Below are 13222 nucleotides of genomic sequence, written 5' to 3'. Positions count from 1 at the left end.
ATCATTTCCTACCAGGAAAAATATTTTGAAACAACAAACCTGAGTGAACCAGAATCCTGAACAGGTTGCTTGAGTCCATGAAACTTTGGTGTGTCTCATTCCGATATTCTGATTCATAATGATGAAAAGGTTGAACATGTTTCTTCTCACTCATCTGAGTTTTGCAATTATTGGCGCATGTCTAGCATTACAGCCGGACAACTTTCAACACATACCAAAAAATAAAAAATAAAAGGGAAGCGAATGTCCTAAATTTGGGCCAAGTGTGAAGTGTTAGTTTTCACTCACCAAAAATCTTGCATGTCTGCCTTCGAAATGTCCCAAAATTTGAAAAGAGCACGACTGCGTGTTCAAAACAAATGGTAGACTATCAGAAGGGAATTTAGATGACATCCTGACATTATCTCAATGTTAAAAAACTCGATATAAACAGCAAAACAGGATCTGCGGTTTCTTCATCTCGTCCATCTGTCTTGTGTTCAGATCGGCGCCTGGGGAACAGTTACAGTGGCTATCTATTGGGTTTTTGGGGGGGATGGTGAAGAAAATATTTAGAGACAAACACAGGGAAACTGACAGCAAAAACAAAAAAACAGGCTCAGCCAAAGATTACAGCAGCTCAGTTCGCAACTTGGTGTGTCTTGATGGGCTTTGGAGCGACTATGTATTAGTTACTCAATTTATATGATGATTGTCCTAATAGGGTCATGGGTGTGCCTATCATAGTTGACTTTAGGCAAGCATGGGGGAGAACATGCAAAATTTACAGAGGAAGAACTGAGCCAAGATTTGAACCCAGAACCGATTTAGCCGATTCCTGTAAATAAACTCTTTTAAGTACTTTTTTTTTTAAAGTTCCTTTACTTAAGCCAGACTAACTACGGCCCGGGGCCATTTGCGGCCCGCCATACATTTTTTGGGCGGCCCGCGGCAAATACTAAAAATAATTTTTCAATGCTGTTTAAAAAAAAAAAAAAAAAAAAAAAGAGGGTGGATTAAACATTTCTAGCTACACAAATTTGCAGCTAATAATTCAGTTTCACAAATAAAAATAGTTTCATCCACTTGTTGCTTCGTGTCAAGGTCCAATTTGTGAAAACAACACATTAAATTAATGGTTCTTAAGTGCGGTCATTTGACGACCGTTTGTTCTTGTTGTGGTTCAGAATGTCAAGTTGGGATTCAGCTGCTGCTCAGTGGAGAGGCGTATCTATTATAGTGGCACACAGGGGTCACTATTTACCTTGTGACTGTTAGCAGTCTTCAATAAGTAACTGTCCATTATATCAACAATTCACAATTGTTTTATTGATTTTTACCATGTTTAACTCATTCACTGCCATTGACGGAAAAAGACGTCAAATGATGCATTGTTTGCTGGTCTGGCAATGCATGTGTTAATAAATAACTTTAAAAAAAAAAAATCAAAGTGGCCCTTGCAGATTTCTATTTTTCTGTATGTGGCCCTCAGAGGAAAAAGTTTGGACACCCCTGATTTAAGCACAGACAGTACTGTACTTATACAGTACTAACAAGACTTTGGCCTACTAAGACACTGTATTTTAATGTCGCTCATGATGGTGGAACTTGGTGTAAAAAGTTTGAGAACTACATACAAGTAGTGTTAAAAGACAGATGATGCTAAATTGACGAGATTTTATTATTTATTTTTTTTCCTCATGACATTTAATTTAGGCGGAACATCAGCATCAAAGTTTGATGACCATTTTGAGGAATTGCAAAGTTTTGGCTACATGGTTCCCAACTTTAATCTCCATCATAGCTCTTCTCTAACACGTGATTACATGGGACCATAGTCAGGCAGCAGCGGTGCACGGCTTCCGCTCCAGCTATAAAAGGATTAGCCAGCTAAAAATACAGCTCTCTCCTCATGGGGACACACTCGGGATCCCTTTCCCCTCTAGGTGGCCGGGGCATGGATGCACGATGGTAATCTGAAGAGGATATCGCTTATCTGGAGACAAACAGCCCAGATTGGGAAAGGAGACAGAAGATGCGCTGGGGACGGCAAGTGGGAGGGCTGTAACACAATTACACACTAGCACCGAACCTCCTCTGGTACCGCTGAGAAATGCCAACGCAATAAATAGTCCACAGAAACCATTTCCTTCCTGTCAGCCTGTACCAAATCTTTATCCCCCAGTGCACCCCCATTACCAGCAACTGCAATTTTTCAATGATTCATTCATTCATTTTGCTCCTGTACTTCCTCCCACATTCAAAAACATGCGGGTTGTTTCATTTAAGACGTCAAATCATGTGATATGTTCACTGCATGCCAATCTAAGATATCCTATTGGCCCTTGAATGCTCTGAATCAATAGCAGGACAGATTTTTCATGTTGAGGAAAAAAAAAAAATACTCAAGTATCGGTATGGTATCGGTATCGGCCGATACTGCAAAGTTGGGTATCGGTATCGGGGGCCAAAAACCGGTATCGGAACAACACTAATTATAAATTCTGTTTGGTCCATAAGGAACCTAAATAATTGTAGTTTTCTATTTTTTAATTGGTTTTAATATTTTTAAATGCTTAAACATTTTCTTGTTTTGTACCCAAAAAAATGAAAAATTGTGATTTCAATTATTGCCAAAATAATCGTGATTATTATTATTTGTTATAATCAAGCAGCCCTAAATCATCATTTTGTGAGCCTGTTGCAAGCTGTAGTGATAATATTTTAATTACGAGTGCTGATACTGTCTCTTTCAAACGTGTGATCAATAAAATGGTTTTTTTTTTCACGACAGGTACCCCTTGCCCAAAGATGAGCGCTATAGATGGACACGTTCCTGATGTTGAGGTTGGTGAATGTGTGACGATTGCAGTTTGTCAAAACATCTCTCACATGAATTAATACTCGTCGTGAATTTGGTTCACCTTTTTGGCTTTCGCTGAAACGCTTGACACGTCAACGTTTCTGGCGAGATTATGACTAGGAGATGACCTCAAACCTAAACATGGCTCCTCATGACGTATATTCCACTCCTTGCAACGTGCACCAGAAATTCTGAGGCGAAGCTAAACATTTTAATCCAATTTAATAGTGCCCAAGGCCTCCTTTGAGCATGCCACCTTATTTATAGCAATCACATTACAGCTTTGATGGCTGTAAAGTCATTGCACCTTCATCTTCATTGATAGACACATTTTTCAATAATTTGTCTGTCATAACATCAGTTTGAAATAAGATGAATGACTTTCATTTGTATGAAAATAGATGAATAGCACCTTTTGTCATCTCACTCAAGAAGTACTGAGAAAAAAAAAAGCATGCATGCATGTGCCAGCTGCACTGTCTTTGATCCCCTGAGCTGGAGGTGTTGGCACAGGGTCTTCTCACCACCCCCTCTGTGTGCCCCACCATGACACATATAGCCAACATCTGCGCATAGTAAATTAATTCTCTTTTTGGAAGCAGAAAAGTCCCCCCCCCAAAAAAAAAAAAAAAATTGAGAATGACTTTACAGAGCCACTTTATGCAAGCACAAGCCAGTGTAGGATGGCCTCAAGCCCGGATAAATGCAGAGAGTTGTGTCAGGAAGGGCCTCCGGCTTAACTTTTGCCAAACTATTATGAGCGTTCATCCTAAAAGAATTCCACACCGAATTGGTCGCGGCTTGAAGGTTAACGACCACCATCAGTGCTGCTAACCTACATGGCGCCAGTGGAAGAGGAAAGTAAAGCGTCGAGACCTGAAAGTGGAGACTTTGAATGTTGGAACTATGACAGGAAAATCGAGGCAGTTGGTTGACGTAATAAGGAAAAAGGTTGATGTGTGTCCAGGAGACGAGTTGTGCAGAATCAGTACAGTTTATTGTCATTGTACCACAAGGTGCAATGAAATTGAATACAGTTGCAACTCATCCAAAAGACATCGCGTAGAGTGTCCATCTCTGTGTCAGCCAAATCAAAAAATCTTTGCAGGTGTCTGGTTGGGTGACTGTATGTTGCAATTATTTCAAAGAACAGTGACTCATCTACTGTATCATATATTTAGCCATTGATGTATGTGAAACAATCTCAATGTTGCGTTAGGATATTGTTTTGTTTTTTACAGTTTATTTTTAGAGCCAACACAATGATGGAAAATGCAAAAAAAAACACAATTATGTGATTAAATCATTTTACTACAGTTTGTGTTTCAGATGAGTCAGAACATCGACATGCTAGAACACATGTAGTGTTTCTACCATCTTATTCATTCTGCTTGATTCAACGCAGTCACTCGGTTGTTTGTACAATTAAGACAAGGTGAGAAATATTAAATATTAAGACAACATGTGAAAATATATTGTTTTCCAACTAGTCTTAAGAGATGGGATGTATCTTGTTTGTCTCACAGAAAAATATAAACAACTGTCTGGGTGCATTAACAACCAGTTAAAGGCCGCTGTGGTAAATAAAAAGTGCTACCAAAGCTAATATAAATAGAACAAAATAAAGTACATTTGTATTAGAGTTAAATTTAAAACAAAAGTCTCCAAAATTCAACATCCCCTAACACAAATACACAGTTGTTGTTTTGTTTTTTTGTTTTTTAACATTACATGAGCAATATAAATGTGCATACTTGATAAGAGTCCTCCTTGTGACACAACAGGTTACGTGTGAAATGAAAAAAAAAATACTACTAGTTTACAAATCCATTTGTAACCCCTTAATGTTAACAACACTTGAAAAAGATACGTTTTTTGTTTTGTTTGGGGTCTCCTAATCAACCACGTCATTCAAGTGTTTATGCGTTATGCATTCATAAAATGAATCATAACTTCATTGAGTGAAAGGAAAACTACAGGCACCAATGAGTCTCACTAATAATGCATGCTGAGGAAAAATACATTTAGAAATGTATTGATATTAGTTCATCATACAAACGTCATATAAAATCATGCAAGCGTTCAGAGAATAGGCTCTGTGTCATTCCAACTCACAAACGCATCTTTCCATCTGAAAAAGACAAAAGTTGCAGCAAATTAGATCAAGTCGTTGCATCACACAACACAAACTCTCTACAGCTCCACTGAATGCTGTTTAGAAGGTTGCAATGATTCCACAATGTACTTACAGTACTTCACATACACTAGTAGTATTTTATCTTCATTCATTATCTACTTCATTTCTTTATGTATGCTTTGTTGCGCAAATAATTATTTTCACAGGTGGACTGAACTCAGTGAGGAAATCCGGATGGCAGTCAATGGAACCCTGCTCAGCATGTCATTTAACACAATCAAAATGACAAGAAGGCCACGATATGGTTAGCACTTCTGAGCAGAATTATTATTTTTTTTGGCTAACAACTCTTGCTTGTATTTTCAGGCAGTGTGGATTCCATTTATCACTATGCTGCCTCTCGCAGATAAGTCATGGTACCATGACGGACGTCGTTAAGCGCGTGATGAACCGTAGTAGAAATATATGGCCAGTTTTTGCTTTGTCATTGGTGGGGTCTCACTTATTTTAAAAACTGGAACGAGTGTACCCAGCTTTGAACGCAAACAGAGGCTCACCTTGTTCGAATGCAGAGCTCCAATGGAGGAAGGAGATCAGAATCTTGACAACTCGACGCTGATTTGCCGACAGCTAAAATAAATTGAAATAACATTTAAGATTTTTTTTCCCCCTCAAAAATACTGTCAAACGCTTATGAACATTGAGTAGAGTTTTTAGCCACAAGGAGAAAAAAAAAAACACAAATGGGAGGTTCATCATATCATAATCTGCAAATAAAAATAAGTAAATAAAAGAAAAAAAATCTTCAGAATATAAATACATAGTTTACTCACAAACAGTGAGGCGGATCTCTTCCTGCTGATTGGCCAATCCATCATAGTAATACAAGTCAAACTCCGCACCCTTGTCTTGATTTGTTAACAGCTCCCCCTGCAGGCCAAATAGCACACTGAAGTGGCTTTCACTGCATACAACCCAGATGGGAAAAAGGGGATTCTTGAGATAGTCTCCAACCTGAAAGAAAATAGACAGACAAAAAGATAAAGATGAATATTTCATGTTTGAAAAGTGCCCTTTTATGGGAACATTACAGCAATCACAGACTTGATTACCGTAATTGAATTATCTCAAAATGCATTCCAGCATAATTCACTGCTTGATTGCGGAGAGCCAACAATAACAAGCCCCTATTCACATTTTTCTTTGAAGATGATCAAGGAAAATGCTGCAAGTTTTATAACTGAAGCTTAAAAAAGAAAAAACGATTTGTGATTCTCAAATGTCAAAAGAATACAGTACTGCGTCTCCATTTAACTCTTATCGTGTTATAATGTTCTGTACTCGTTATGTTTGTATTTGAAAGTGACAGACAGTGAAGTGAATGTGGCTCACCTTAAAAATGTTATAATGTTCAAACAAGGACAGAAGGCCGATATTACAGTGAGCTTTGAGTCCCTTGAGCAGCGTGGAGTTGCCGTTGCCCGAGTCCAGATCCACGTCGCCGTCGAAGACGTTCGAAACTGCTCGTCCCACCAGCAGCAGGTTGACAAGCTCCTGGCCAACACAAACACAAAAAGCTAAGTAGACAAAATGAACACGTATTCAATCATCTTCTGCAGGGCAAATGTGTAACATTTGATTAAAATGAAACATTCTTCTTACTGTTGCAAGATGGGCATTATCAAGTATCAGTACTTGGTAGTAACGAACACTCAAATGTTTGAAACCGTACATGGTTTGAAAAAAATGAAAAATAGTTTGTCATACCTGAGTGCAGTAGCCATGAGCGCCAATGAGTGCGGTGGTGGCCACATCCATATCTTCTTTTAATCTGACGATCGAAATGTATTATTTATTTCAAGAAATTATATTATTATTAAAAAAAATGTGAACATTATAGTCAGAGGTGTCTTTTCTACTTGTATGTTGGCCTTTTGCATACTTATCAATAGATCGTGACAGGACAGCAGATATTGTCAGCAGGAGACATCCCAGCTCCCCTGTCTCAAACTGGATGAAGAATACAGAGCAACAACAGTACATTAGTATAAGCCGTGTACTATACGGTATTACAAGGGGACACATTATGGACAAATGATCTTATGTATTGGAAACCAAAATAATTGGCTCTCTGAACTTAAATAACTAAATTATCCTCACGTTATTTGCCTATTTCTGAAAGTGTGAATATGAGCGATTCATTTATATTTACCCCGTGCTGAGTTTCCCTTCTCGTGATTGGTTAACTTGGTTCCGCCATCTATATCTGTCATTGTTTTGTATTAGGTGGCATGGGTTTTTGGTTTGATAAATGCACGAGTCCCCAGGGGCGTCCATCACTGCCACAGTGGAATCCGCTTATTTTCCAAAGCATAATTTGCAGTCTGCTTGAGTGGCGTCATTTGCGGTTATCATAAAATATCTCCATACAGCTGACATGGCTCCTACTCTTAACACATTCACTGCCAGCCCAGCAAAAATGCATTGCATCATTTGACGTGTTTTTCCGTCAAAGGCAGTGAATGAGTTAACTGCCCAGAAGCTACTATACTTTTATACAGTATGTCAGGCTGGTCCACTTGTATCCAAAAAAGAAAGCATTTTGACAAGTATATATACGAGTACAGACAGCAAAAAAGTTGGCAACATTGAGTAGCCACTCGCTTCATCGGATAGCTTAGCTCTTTCCTGGTTGTCATAGTAACGAAAGCGCTATTTGGTATTCTGCAGTAAAGCTACCCCCCAAAACTGCATGACATGAACCAAAGTATGACAAATGGATATTTTTCACTTTGCTTTAATTCTCTATACTTTGTGTATTTTAACAGAATAATGTTTTAGTATGAAACCTGGGTTTTAAATTGTGAAAAACGTGTATTTGTTTTCTTTAATTTGATTAAGGGATGATCTCACACCTGCTCAATGTTTTGCTCCAGCAGCAACTGTAGATCTTGAATTTTGTCCACTGTGAAACAGATTATCTACAAAAAAAAAACATAACAATAAATAAACAAGAACAAAAGAAAATATCAATCCATTCACCCAAAGATAAAGGTGTTATATATCTTATAATCTACACAGAACTGCCATTTAAATAAAATAAAGTCCACACAGGAGTTAGCGAACGCGCTAACACAACATTAGGAGCCTTGCCTGATTCACCAACATTATCATTATAGACAGTTTTTCAACAAGCTTGGATGTGATGAGATGGTCACACGTATGTTTAAACCTTTTCAAGCACTCCTTCAGATTTGTAGTGTCCACTTGGAGTGAAAAGCGTTCTTCCAGAGTTTCTGTTTTAAATACAAAAAAGGGGGTAGAGTTAACGCCCAGGCTAAGATGGCGGCCCGTCATCCTGAGCAACGTGCATTAGAAATATTGCAGAGTAGGTACTGGCTCCAATTAAAGAAGAGTGAAAAGCAGGCTCTCACATTGCTACCGTAGCTTGTTTTTCCTCGCCGGCCCTCCACAGGACTTCGGCCACAGCTGAGACCAGACATTTTCTTCTGGTTGCATTTGTTGGTCTTAAACGCCTGAGAACAAAGTGGTGTATGAGTGAAAAACAAGCTTTTTGTTGAGTAGCAGTAAATGACGTGACTAAAACATAACACGATGCAGAATACTGAATAATGCAACATATGTAAGGAAAAGTACAACATACTGAAGTCTTGCATTACTGCCGTCTATGTTTTCAAAGAGAAGCTTCTTTAAAACAAAAGCTTGGATAGAAGCTAGAACACCACAAGGACCACCCTAGAAAATAAATATGACACATATTTGGAACACAGCACAAAACAAATACATTTTGTGGCTATCAATTTTAAAACTAAGTGCAATTTCTGGAGAAATTGTGTGGGAATGCTGAAAGCTGAATGCTAATAGCTGAATGCTTATGAAGTAAATTGAAAGAAACATTTTGTGAAAATTACAAAGTTTTAATTGAAGTTGAAGGCTAAATGAATAAAAAGAAAACTTGAACTGCAATCTGTCTAAGGTGGGATTTAATCATTTCAGTGAAATTGTAATGCATTTCCTGATTTGATAGTCAGTTGGTATACATTTAAATCACTAAGCATAATTGCCATGGATATATTTCCAATGTACATTCGGAGGTGGGATTCGAACCCGGGACCTCCTGGTTACTGGACAGCGCATTTAACCAAGTGCTCCACTAAGCAGTATTATAGAGGTGGTAATGATGATCAGTTGTATGTATAGAAGTGGGCGTGGCAAGTGGAACTTGGAAAAAGTTCAATGTCAGTCCCATTGAAAATGAATGTCGAAAAGTTGATATTTAACGTTAATTGTGCGAGTACTGTAAGTAATGTGGAATCAGAAGATCTATACCCCGGAAGGTGTGAAGTTTTGAAGCAAGGTAAAATTTGAACGGTGGAAATCGGAAGTATTTTGTTTGGAGTTGTTTCTCGGCAAAAAAAGTGATGAGACTAAAAATCAGAATAACATACAGTTTATGGGATGCTTTCAGCATTCCCACCCACGATAAGTTATGGAAGGAACACCTTTTTCTGCACCATTCCGTATCTCAGGTCATGTGTTTCGGAGAACGTGAAACCCTGATTTCGCCACTCCAAAGTGAAACATTTGAGACTTGAGCCGAGGAGAACTGATTTCAATTCCTGGGGAGAGTAAACACAAAATAAAAAATAAAAATAAATATGGTAATTTATTAAGCCTTTATCTGTAAAAAAAACAAAAAACTCCTGATGTGAACGACCGAGGCGGTGTGTTGGTCCATTGGGCGGACTGCGTGGCTGCTCGCCGCAGTTGCGGTGTTCTCGATGGACATTTTGGAGAATTCTGGCGGCTCATCATCGATGTCATCTGAACATAAATCAATAAATGCACCATTAGATCAAAAAAATTCATCCATTCATTTTTTGTAGCGCTTCACACATCTTCATTAGGGGTGAAAAGAAACAAGACAAAAACTTACCTAACACCAACTCAGACGAATCTTTCCCATACAGCTGCATATTAGATTTAACTCTGAGAGACAGGAGACAGAATTAAAAAATAGTTTGACAGCAAGTCATTTAATAGAAGGGATTTACATTTTTCTGTCATATCTGTCTTGTTTCGCTTTCTCGAAGCTCTTCACTCTTTCTGTAGCATGACTCAGGGATTTTTCTAAGACTTTGTGTTGTAAACTGTTCCCTGACAGTCCATCTGCAGACTGCCTGGTTTCCTCTTCTTCTTTCCTGAGCAGCATCTGGGGCGTGACCATTTTCCGACTATGTCTTTGTTTCGTTGACTCCTAAAACAGTGAAAAACGATGATGATGATGATGAAGGTGTCAAACACGTTTGTATACTATAAGTGGATGTTACCTGAAGGGTGCTGGCTATCGGTCCAGCCATCATACCACGTCTAACCCGATTGGGTCGGCTCCTTTGAATGACTTCATTGACAGAAGGCTTTTTTTCGGGTTCGCTCATAGTAAGGCGGTAATTGTCACGCATAGATGCCATTTTTGACTGGCCGTTTTCATCTAAAAGCCACGACCTGGTTTCACTGTGGTTCATGAGTCTCTCTCCATCAAGTGACAATACCGACCCTTGAGGGGGGGATGTGGACCTGTAAGGGAATTCCATTTAGTCCTCCGGACGAAAAAAACAAAACAAAAAAAAAAACAGTATAACTTGCTTATTAACTACCTTAATTTGATGTGGTCACCAGAAATAAAGCACGCTGTGCTGTGTTCTGAGTTACTTTCGTACATTTGCGATGGCGTTTTTGCAGGAGAAAGACTGAGTGAGCTGATAATTAAAGCAGACCCTGGAGAATCGCTTTCATGACCTTCACAGGCCATCTTGTGATCTCTGTGACCTTCAATGTGATGCTTGACAATAATCTCCAGCAAAGTCCTCAGAGGTGAACTCTGAACCTGTAGTGACACAGATGTTATTATAGATGGTAAAGATGGTACAATATTACAAACTGACCATTTCGTAATAGCACAGGGAGAAGCATAACGCACCATATTGGCATTTCTGTAGACATATAGTATATTTTAAGCTCTTTATCTTCATTATTCAATCACTTTTCACATTGTATTTGTACCAAAATGTAATCAAAGATAATGTGAAATGGGAAAACTTAAAACTCATTCATTACATTTGCCATAAATTAGTAATGTGAAATGTGCATCTATCCGTTTTGCACCTATCACAGCAAATATTGGCACTGGTTGCTGGATGTTTTCTGTGCTAAAATCAATATGAACTACCGGTAGTTCATTTAAATGTAATTGCAATTTGTTTAATTGTACTGTACTGTCAAGTTTTTTTCCCCTTTTTTATTTAACCTATAGTTCTTTATGAATAAAATATTAACCTCTCCATATAAGATCCGAAACAGAAAGAATTCCTTTTTTTTGTATTAATATTAATGTCCAATTTAAACATGAATAATTGTCTTTTTGTGCCCTGCAGTCCCCACCTCACGCGACTATGGGTCAGTTAGCTCTAGTTCATATGATGCAACCTTAATGAAGACAAGCAAAATAGACAAATATAAAAATAAAATATTTTAATTTTGGGACATTTAAAATAAACAATTATTTTGATTGTTGCATTTCATTTTATATTACCTTTGTGGCACAAAACAATATTTTGTCTGATATCATACAGATATTTGCTTAATTTTGGCACAAAAACAACCTGACAAACATGAAAATAAATTAATCTCACACTTTGTGACTACTTGGGTAAATATTGCTGTTTTCTAACACGTAGCATGTGCTACCTGGGCAATATGTGCTGTGTGGCAAATGCTGAAGGTCTTCACCTTATTTGCTCTATACAGTTCCTCAATGTGCAGAACTTGTCTCAAGTGGGATCTGTTGTTGATGCTGGACTGTGTGCGTGGATGCTCTTCATCCATACAGGCAATCGTCCTCTTGAGTCCCTGCACGTCGATTATACAGTATGTATATCATTACAGGTGCACAGTGAGGTATTGATTAATGTGAATGTATACTGCAATGATTCCCTACCACTGTGCCATCACTTTGCGTTCTGTGAGAAATGCATGAGAAAAACTACGTGAGTTTTCTCATATAATTATGTACCTTGGCTCAAATGTTGGGAAACACAGGTTTTAGTAGTGGACCAAACAAGATGTGAAATGAACAGCTGACATCATGTACATACTAGCCATAACCCAAAACCTGATTTAATTCATTCATTTAAATTGACAGTGCTGATAGACTTAAAAGTAGCATCACAACTGTTTGCATGGCTAACGTTCGTGGCTACAGCCTGGTGATGTGGAAGTGTCTTTTCTTTTGTTCTTTCTTTTTTAAATCGCTGCCCTGTATGGATCTAACGTACCTTTCTGCTCAGGTATTCCCGCACGAGGGACGCGGACACCTCCTCCACGCAAATGACCATTGCTGTGGGTAAAAGTGAGCCAGCTTTGCTACCATACAGTACGTAAGAAACGACCGGCTCGGTTGGCGTTCAATTTCGAGCAGTGTGATGTGCTAAATCACACATACACCGCGCAAAATTAAAAATATTTCACAAAAATAGATAAACATCCCCCATGATAAAACGCGATGGTAAAAACACGCACACACACTTGGACAAGAAGTCCGGTGGGCGGGGTTTTGTGATGAGGATGATGACGCAGTCTTACGTACTTACGTCACAGCACATGCGCGTACTTGTCTGCGAGACTGCTTCTATCCTGCTGCTGCTTCTTTCCACTGGACGAAATAAAAATGTTTAATCTTATGTTTATATGTACGTACAACACATTTTTATGTGTTTAAGAGAACGAATATTGCTTATGAACGAGCGCGCTCAGCTACATTCGGCTAAGCGTGCCCATGTAGGTTGCCGTGGTGATAATACAAATATGGCAGCGGCTGTGTAGTAAATGAAAATTAATGTGTACTTTCTGTCACCTGGGGAAAAAAAACCCTTGTGTTTTCTATTTATAACATATCGTACTTTTTTGTCTATTTATTTTTATTTTTTTATTTATTTATTTTTAAATGTGAACTCCACATTAGTTTCAGTAACTTCTTTATAATATTTCAAGCAAAAATAAATAAATCACAGTTGCCCAAAGTGAAAACAAGGGTAAAAGGGAAAAAAGGCTTACTACAAAATGTTTCCTTGGTCCCCACACCCACTCAGCGTGCTCAACATAAACGATGACAGAAGTGTTGTGTTTTTAATAAAACATAAACAAAAATCATGTAAATTATGAAA

The 13222-nt window shown here is 38.3% G+C and overlaps 1 protein-coding gene across 3 annotated transcripts; it reads right to left on the bottom strand.

The window, feature by feature from the left end:
* Window positions 1–3817: 3817 nt before the first annotated feature.
* mindy4 (MINDY lysine 48 deubiquitinase 4) lies at window positions 3818–12632 on the bottom strand. 3 transcript variants are annotated; one of them, XM_077534215.1, is made up of 19 exons: window positions 12335–12632; window positions 11998–12019; window positions 11790–11909; window positions 10658–10887; window positions 10331–10577; window positions 10055–10257; window positions 9937–9989; window positions 9718–9824; window positions 9503–9619; window positions 8644–8735; window positions 8414–8515; window positions 8212–8275; window positions 7895–7960; window positions 6922–6989; window positions 6747–6810; window positions 6372–6533; window positions 5813–5993; window positions 5537–5609; window positions 3818–4973 (listed from the first exon to the last, which is right to left on the bottom strand). In XM_077534215.1, exons 3-19 carry the CDS (start codon window positions 11883–11885, stop codon window positions 4925–4927), a joined length of 1974 nt encoding a protein of 657 aa, XP_077390341.1. In that variant the 5' UTR covers window positions 11886–11909; window positions 11998–12019; window positions 12335–12632; the 3' UTR covers window positions 3818–4924. The 3 variants fall into 3 exon arrangements, with proteins under 3 accessions (XP_077390341.1, XP_077390340.1, XP_077390342.1); XM_077534214.1 differs by lacking the exon at window positions 11998–12019; XM_077534216.1 differs by lacking the exon at window positions 11998–12019 and having other exon boundaries at window positions 5813–5909.
* Between the last annotated feature and the right edge of the window lie 590 nt (window positions 12633–13222).

Source organism: Festucalex cinctus, chromosome 10 (assembly GCF_051991245.1).
Source record: "Festucalex cinctus isolate MCC-2025b chromosome 10, RoL_Fcin_1.0, whole genome shotgun sequence".
Classification (NCBI taxonomy): Eukaryota; Metazoa; Chordata; class Actinopteri; order Syngnathiformes; family Syngnathidae; genus Festucalex; species Festucalex cinctus.
The sequence above is the reverse complement of the archived record's forward strand: the minus strand, read 5'-3'. Positions and strand labels throughout refer to the sequence as shown.

What these genes read in the sequence shown, in the direction of transcription:
- mindy4 (XM_077534214.1), bottom strand. Translation starts at nt 12,394, where the DNA reads ATGGTCATTTGCGTGGAGGAGGTGTCCGCGTCCCTCGTGCGGGAATAC. An exon ending in GGCAGTAATGCAAGACTTCA is followed by an intron (nt 8,516 to 8,643) that starts GTATGTTGTACT and finishes CTTTGTTCTCAG; the next exon opens with GCGTTTAAGACCAACAAATG. An exon ending in AGAGATCCGCCTCACTGTTT is followed by an intron (nt 5,610 to 5,812) that starts GTGAGTAAACTA and finishes AATTTATTTTAG; the next exon opens with CTGTCGGCAAATCAGCGTCG.